We start from the raw sequence: 8,811 nt of genomic DNA, 5'->3' as shown, positions 1-8,811 counted from the left end.
CTATTGAAAATTCTATTGTAAAAACGTTGATTAGGTCATTAAATGAAAGTCCAGAAAAGACAGCTCGCCATACAAATCGGACGGTTTCTACATGATTTGACGATAAAAATGAAAATTTGTTTTTCCTTTTTTGCCGATTACTAGTTCAATTTTTAAGAATAAGGAGCAACATTTTTACCAATGTATAACAAAAGAAATTCTTAACGCAATGATATTAAATTGGTTCTTGTAAAACTGTCAGAAGTCGAGTAAAATCAAGATGAAGTTATAATTTTCTCGAGCTCTAGCTTTCCATATTATGGTGCGGTCATGATGCGGTTATATCAGTAGAATCGCTAGGAAATTCTGAGCAAGAAGATGTAGGTACCTTTTCGTATAGGAGAGGTGTACCCAAAATATAAGCCCTAAAAGTTTGCGCATAATCAGGCTTGAAACAAAAGAATTTTGTCACAACACGCTAATTATGCAGATTTTTTATAGCGACAACAAAAGAAACCTATTTACTCGACATAAACTCCCTTAAGGGCAAGAGACCTGGTATGTGACGAGCCGTTTTTCCATTGTTTTCAAGAAGCTGTTTTTCCATCTCTTTACATTCCTCTGATACAATTCATCTGTTGAAGTATTTGCCAATGATCGATATCTGACAGGGTCCAATTTCCAAACTACAGCAGCGGTACGTCACCGTTTGGCGTCGACTCTCAAGGCCAGTACCCTCCCCCTAAGAAATGTTGTCCTGAGAGCTCCCTGACCAAAGGTTTTTTCTAGATATAGAGTTAAAAGAATTATCTGAAATACGAGATGATAAAACATTATAAAAGCTTTCACGATAAATCTAATTAAATGTTTTGTCTTTCACGCTTTTTATGTCATTTAATTGTATAACGTTGTTTCTGCTTTAAACAGTATTACGGATTTTGTAAAGAGTAATATCCATTTCGTATATAGATATCAAAAAGTTCAGTATAATATTTACATCAATAGAAGTCATTTAAAACTGTTTCTCGATACCGTCTGATATGGTCTGATGTATGAAATTATATGAAAAACCACAGAAGCGTAGAGAAGATGTTTAACAAAAATTTTTGCCTATTTGCTCTGTGTAGATTTTACTTCTGAATACCACTTTAGATATTTTCTAAAATGCTGATAACAGTCTATGTAGCAACTGGTAAAAGACGTAAATACAAAATATCATCAATATTTGGATTGTCTTAAAGGATAACACTATGATTCAAATAGGTAAGGAACTTTGAAAACACACCCCTTCTCACAGACCCACTGGGAAAATCTGTCAAAATATCGTCCCCGGTAGAAAATTAACCTCCAATTTTTGTCTAATTTTTGTCCCTGCTAAAAATAACAAGGTCACTGTAACTGTAAAATATTGTACTATTTTATCCATCAACACTAAATTTTCTTCCTAGAAAACGAATTCAAATCCCCAGCCATAAAAACATGGGAATATCAACCCCCCATCGAGTTTTGGTCGCGATATTTTACCCCCACTGGCTGATAAATTCCTACCAAGTCAGTAAGAAGGAGGTGTCTAATTTCTTAGTACAGTATCCAATTACCAGGGAAACCTTTTGTGAGCTTTCTTGGTGCACTTTCTGAAATCATTTCTCTTTTTAAGTAAAGGGATGCGTATTTTAACAACACAGACCGTGTTACAGTTATTTTAGGCTAGGCCGGAATCTTGATGGCTTGGTAATCTCTTTTTCTTAAAAATTGAATACTCAAGCTTTCATTCTTTAATGTTATCATACAGTAAATCCTCTCTCACTGACCCACTGAGACTATTCCCCCTATTCCCACTGAAAATAATCAAATAAGCTGATCCTCACTGCAAAATATTATGCTATTTTTCCCATACCAACTGAATTTTCTGGCTTGAAAACAAAATAATTGAAATTCCCAGCCATGAAAAAATGGGAATATCAATCCCCATAGACTTTCAGTCCGTTATTTTTATCCCTGCCCTGAAAAAATTCTACTGGATCTGTGAGAAGGGGGTGTTACAGTACACGTATCTTACTTTAGGATGATTAAAACCAATATGTATAACCTTATGCTTTAATTTCCATTACTATTGTTCTACAGCTATAGAATTCAAGCCTGGTTTATGCTTATAAAAGTTATGAATGCTTATAAATTAAAATCCTCTGTTGCGTTTATTACTTTTCAGGGTTGATCATTTTCTTTGGTTTCATCGGAATTTTATTGCTTTAGATAAGTGATTTTTACTGTCAGTCTTGCAATTCACTAGTCCCCCAAAACACCCTTACAGTGTATCCAGCTAAATGAGGACCATTGTAATAGTGCACTCTATCAAAAGTACACCCTTACAGTGCATTTCAAGGGTCTCGTAAAACCTACCCTTAAGGGCGGTACATGCCATGGGTTGGACCACATGAGTGCCCTCCCCCCGGGACAGCTATAGAATCCAAGCCTGGTTTATGTATGCTAATAAATGTTTTGTGTGTAAATACACCCCTGTCTCTCAGCCCCGGTGAAACCATTTCCTACAGCGGGGATAAAAATTTTATTGTTTCAAAGTTAAAAAATCCAGTGGATGATGGTTTTGGAGCGCAATTTCTAAACAATCAATTTTGAATGGGGATGAAATCAAAGTCAATTTTTCAGTGGAGCTGAAATTCTAGAATATTTTTCCAACCGGGGGCGAAATTTTTGCCGAATTTTCCAGTGAGGATGGAGTAACCCACTGTGACACAGGGGTATGAAGAAGGATAATCTTATGTTTTAATTTCCATTACCATTGTTTTACAGCTATATAATTCAAGCCTGGTTTATGCTACTAACAGTTTCGCTTATAAAAATCCTGCTGTGTTTAATATTACTATTCAGGTTTGATCATTTTCTTTGGTTTCATCGGACTTTCATTGCTGTTACTACTTATCATCAATCGAATCGCTTCAAAATATATCAATGGTGATTACATAAAAGTTGATGAAGATGAAGAAAAAGAAGATGCAAATGATGAGGTAAACGTGTCAGAAAACAACAACGAAGAAGTGCAGACCGGGACTCAACAGACTACAACTGCTCCTTATAAGGAGATCTCCCCCGAAGAGGTTTTTGAAGGTGGTTCTAAAACTTCACTTGTGGTTTCTTTAAGATATTTTCAAGAAAATGAGAAAATTGAAGGAGTTGTGAAATCAATTGATGTGCATCATTTACCGAAAGTGTTACAATCGGTAAAGTTTAAAGCATGGACAACAACTAAAGTGAAATCACAGGCTATGACAGCGAGCAAAAAACTACATGATGGCCAAAACCAAGAATCTGTTTTAGCTTTATCTTTTATGTTGGGACCTGTCTCGAATGTAGAGATTTTAAATACTTCCATTTGTATACAAATGTATGGGAAACAAAAAGGTTTGAAACATCATAAATCGAAATGTTATGGCGAATGTTACGTTAATTTGAATGAAATTGTTGGTAAACTTGATGCCGTTGAATTCACAAAGACTTTAATGCCGGTCGGTGTGTTTTTGAAAGACGCGTAGATCATCATGGTTTACATATTATTTTCTAATTCGTACCTCAAACGAAAATAACATATTTATTTCAACACCAATCATATATTTTATTATAACGTCCTATAAACATTTTACAAATAGATACAGCATAACGTAGATCTAGTGATAAGCTGTAAAGAACATTGTGAAAGTATGCCTTAATTACACATTAACGGTTCAGTAGCTAATGTGAAGTTTCTATAAAATTCTCTAGTTTTTGATTTCCCAAAGGAATTAGTAAGGTTGAAAAACGTTCACAAAAGCTGTTCCTTAGAGACAATTAGTTAACAGATAATTGGAGGTTGAAACGTAGAACTCCCACGAGGTCTCGTCATTGCATTATTCTCTTGAGTATTGAAATAAATTTATCTATGTGTTATGTATCGCTGTTTTAAAGGGACATTAAAGTAGTAAAATGTAAACATTGCGCGAACCACGTGTCATTAAAGAGAACAATTAAAATCACGTGTCCAAAACAAACTTGTAAAACAATTGAACAATCAAAATTAGCCATATTTGGTTAGATTTTTTATTTTAACATGTGACATTTGTTTTGATTTTGTATCTGCTGCATACAGCTTGTTTACAAATTTCGCAAGTACTGTTATGTCCCTGGTAATGTAATTGGTAAAACATGAAGTTGTAAGATCCGAACAAATGGATGCCTGAATAAATTTGTAAGCAAAAATTGGTGCAAATCATATTTCTTGAATGTTTTCTTATAGTATTTCGTAGGTATTTCGAAAAACAATTTATAAAAGTTGAAAATTGGATAAGAAAAAGCAAAGCATTTTCCTAGAGATCATAATTTTGTTGAGTGGCTAATGAATTGGGCAATTCCTGGATTTTTTTCTCCTTTTTGAACCACCCTGGTTTTTCAACCTCGTTTTACTGACCACCCTGGAATCTAAACCTCATTTCACTGACCCCTCCACCACATTTCACTGACCTAAATTTTTACACTCGAAAAACCAGATTTCCTTCGATTTTTTGTTTTGCAGACCACTCAGGACGTCACACCTCCTCAACATAGGGGGTACAGACTTTTTCTAGAACAGTCTGTTTAAAGATTGATTTAAAATCCAATTAACATCAATTGCATTATGTCTCAGCTGAGCATATAGGTAAAATAACCCATTCCTAAGGCTATAATTCTTAATCAAGTAGAAATTTGGATAATATATTTTAAAATAAAAGTTTTAGCTAGTCACTTTTATATATTATTTATGTGTACAAATTGTTTTAACTTTTAACCGCTGAAAAAGTTCTTGATAATTTTCTTTTAGCATTGGCAAAGAAATATCTTAAGGAAACAGCAAAGGTTTTTAATTTAACGTAGTAAGGTCTTTTAAAACAGGTGTCTCAAGAGGTGTACTACCCTGGAGAGGTGATGGGGTTGTAACACAGAGGACCCAACAGGTGTCTCAAGAGGTATACTACCCCGAAGACTGCTGGAGAGACGATGGAATTGTACCTCCCATGACCCCGCCCGGACTCTTAGACATTTGAAGATGATAGAAGCATCAGTAATAAGTTTTTCATAGTGATGTTCTAAAGAATAATTGTTGTAAAAATTATAATCATAGCACAATACTTCACGAAGTTGATTTTTTTCTTCTTCATTTTCATCTCCATTTCATTTACCAATTTCAAAAATGTTTTTCTATTTGATTATATAAAAGAAATAGTTCAATATTGCTGTATCATCATCAAAGCTGATTTTTATACTTGATACACCCCTGACTCACAGCCCCCGTCGAACTTTTTTCCTCAGTGGGGATAAAAATTCCTATTCAAATCCCAATGGGGATAGAAGTTCTATTGTGCCAAGGTTAAAAAGTCCAGTAAGGATGGTTTTGGAGTGCAATTTTTAAACATTGAATTTCGAATGGGGATAAAATCAAAGTCAATTTCCCAGTGGGGCTGAAATTTCAGGGTATTCTCCCACTGGGGACAAAATATTTGTCAAATTTACCAGTCGCGCTAGGGTCTTAGCGGGTCTGTGACACAGGGACACCTTAATGAAAACAATTAAAAATTATGTACAATCATAACATTTTTGGGATACCGTCAGCTTGATAACATTAAATATTCACAATTTGTAAATCAACATATTACAATAATTCGTCGGTCACATGACTTATGGTACAATCTCAGAATAAGTTACTTGGTGTGTTGAAAATCTTACCCCCCTACAGTACTTTAATGGGATACATTTTCGTGGAGATTTTCGGGAATTTCACAGATTTAGGTGTCATCCGCGAAAATAAGTCCCAAAGGAAATTTGGAAAAGGCCGATTCGAGAATATTTTTTTAACAAAAGTGGAAAAATGTCAAATAACTACTTTTAAAATGTTAACTGGCATCAAAATAGCGCTAACAATGCATATATTCTAACGACCAATCGGTATAATTTGGCAAATAAAAAGACACAAAATCATAATAATATTGTCTCTTGATAAGATCATCGATGATAAGACCCTTTTAAGATTTCGCGGATGAGCTCAAATGGGAAATTTAATCCCCGTGAAAATTTATCCCATTGAAGTATTTTGTTCGTGTGATTAAACTTTTTATCCGGAGAGAGGATCACTTCAAAGTAAATGACCTACCGTACGTGCGGACCTTAAGAATCCTTTTTCCAAGTTTCCAAAAGTGCACTGTAAGGGTCGAAAATACACTCTAAGGTGTGAAATTTGGAAAATCTGACCATTTTTTGCCTTAAAATGGTCAAATCCTTAAGAAGGTGAACCCCTTTCGCCCCAAGTTTACTCAAATTTTGCTAAATTTTCCCTACGCTGAAAGGTTATTGATCACGAATAGTCACACAAGAACTATTTGATATTGTAAAGCACTAAATTTTTAGATTAAATTATAAAACACGTGAAGGACGTTATGTTACGATCAATAGTATCCTAAGCTAAAATTACATTATGAAAATAAAACCCTCTCATTTGGAAAACAAAGAAAGGTCCTTGCGATGAAGCTACATTGACTAAAGTTGACTTTTAATATCGTGTAAATAATTTTTGAAAACTAATTTCCTTGCTTCAATTGCTTTGGTGAAACATTTCATGTTTGGCATATGAGAACTACCATGTTTCCCACCAGGGATCACAAACTGATCCAGTAACCTTCCAGCACGTCTTAAACGATTCGCCAGGCGGGTTGCTTCAGTGATATACATATCAAATTCGACTGTATCAAGCACAGTAGGTACAAATTTCTGCAACAATTCATCCGAGGCTTTCCCAGGGAATAGCAAGGGATCAGACTTCTGTTTCTCCCAATCATCAGCAATTAAATGTTTCCATATTTTCCTCATCATTGGTGCAGATTCGCGTTCCTCTTTCGTCATTGGTTCCACGTCTGCAAAACTATAATCATCCACCATTGGGATACTGACAATCGCCATCCTGACCAGGGCTGATTCTTCACGTTGTGCCAACAAAACCATTGCACCCAAACAAATATATCCACCTCCACTCTCTCCTCCAATGGCAATCCTCCTTGCATCAATTCCCAATTCGTCAGCATTCTTGACAACGTATTTGATAGCCTCATAAAAGTCCTTTACGTTGTTAGGGCACTTGGTTTCAGGGGCCAGTCGATAATCAACATTGAACACAACTACATCCAACTCATCAGCGAAGTACGCTAATGCTGGTTTAAAAGTAGCAGCATCTAAAGCAAAACCGCCACCACCGTGGGCGTAAATATAAGCTGCCCTCTTGACGCTTTTATCTTGAAATTTCTTTGGTGTGTATTGAAAGACAGGGACTTCGAAATCTCCACAGTGATTGGTTGAAACTTTGAGAATCGTTTCATCGACATTTTGATTAGCAGTGGTATAGGGTTCTTGATTCACATTTGCTTTAACCATCATATCAAAAAACCCTCTAAACATAACAACAAATTCTTTGTTAGTTTCCTCGTCATTCACAGCGAACAATTTTTGCATGTGTTCTGATTGTTTTGGGTCGATAGATTGTGAAAATTGTTGAGTCTTTGCATCATGAGCTGCTACATCATCGTCGTAAAATCCTTGTAGTTGGAAATTGAACAAGTTCTTTGACTTGACGCGACCTGCTGACATTTTTTTGTTTTATCTTTCTATACTAAAGAAGTATCAATAATGTTAGTAAATTGTGGAGACAGCGGTCAATACGTAGAGCAGCGAACTGCGCGTTTTTTATAAGAATAAACTATATAAGAACATAAGACTTCGATGGCCAAATTGTTAAGAACAAGTTAAGAACGTTTAAAGGCTTCGCGGACTCAAAAACAGTAAATTTCTTAGGAAAATGAACAAAAATACATAAAAGATGGAGAAAATAAGAACTTGTTAAGAACATTTTTAGGGTTAAAAATAAAAAATTTAAGAACATCCGAAGGCTTCAAATATTTTGGATGTTCTTATAAAAAAACGTGTACCCCTTAAAGCCTGCAGAGTTGGGTTTTGGGATCTGTTAACCACCAAACTTAATTTAATATTGTATAATTCACTTTTTTACAACCTCTTATCATAGGTACCTAATTTCAAGAATTTTGATTATCAAAAACACCCGATTTTTTAGGAAAATGGACAAAATTACTCACAAAAATTGAGCACATTCTCCAGGTTAAAAATCAAAAAGTTGAGAATATCCGAAGGCTTCAAAAGTTTTGGATGTTCTTTGACAGTAGAACTCCAAAGGGCTGATCAAATGGTCCCAGGGGTTTGGAGGGTACTCTACCGTTACCGACCGACTGGGGTGTGCTACTGAGGTACAAAAAGTGAACCCTACGTGGGAAATTTGCGAAAAAAGTGACCATTAATGGGACTAAAATTCCAAAATTTTCTCAAAATTTCCACGTCTTTCCCAAATTACCTCAAAAAGGAACCTTTAAGGAGATTTTTTTATTTTGGTGTTTTTGCGACCCTACGTGGAACTCATGGGGGTTAAAAAAGGTACCCTGGCCAGCGGCACATCCATGCACTCCTTTTTTCCGAAGTCCTACCCCCACCCTGACAACTGATCCCCAGTCACAATAATAAGCAGAAAAACACACCAAGCTAAATTTTTTCTACAACATACTTAAAACACAAATTATAACATAAATCTGCAAATGGTACAAGTAATATAAAAAGTCGAAATGATTTCAATTTTTCTCATATAGCTATGCAAACTTTCTATGCAAACACTCTCTTGTATATACACAAGTTTAACAGTATCCTACAATAAAGACTTCAGTAACACAAGCATTTACATGTTACATTAAACTGTAG

At 35.2% G+C, this 8,811-nt stretch overlaps 2 protein-coding genes across 2 annotated transcripts; one reads left to right on the top strand and one right to left on the bottom strand.

Moving 5' to 3' along the window:
- Positions 1–1,026: 1,026 nt before the first annotated feature.
- On the top strand, positions 1,027–3,704 carry LOC136823311 (uncharacterized). Its single transcript, XM_067079493.1, has 2 exons — positions 1,027–1,242; positions 2,869–3,704. Exons 1-2 carry the CDS (start codon positions 1,230–1,232, stop codon positions 3,528–3,530), a joined length of 675 nt encoding a protein of 224 aa, XP_066935594.1. The 5' UTR covers positions 1,027–1,229; the 3' UTR covers positions 3,531–3,704.
- A 2,833-nt stretch (positions 3,705–6,537) lies between these two features.
- LOC136823247 (uncharacterized) lies at positions 6,538–7,638 on the bottom strand. The gene has a single exon (XM_067079427.1). The coding sequence runs from the start codon at positions 7,636–7,638 to the stop codon at positions 6,538–6,540; it is 1,101 nt and encodes a 366-aa protein (XP_066935528.1).
- Between the last annotated feature and the right edge of the window lie 1,173 nt (positions 7,639–8,811).

This window comes from Clytia hemisphaerica, unplaced genomic scaffold, assembly GCF_902728285.1.
Source record: "Clytia hemisphaerica strain Z4C2 unplaced genomic scaffold, Clytia hemisphaerica genome assembly, whole genome shotgun sequence".
NCBI lineage: Eukaryota > Metazoa > Cnidaria > Hydrozoa > Leptothecata > Clytiidae > Clytia > Clytia hemisphaerica.
This window is presented reverse-complemented; position numbering and strand designations above follow the sequence as displayed.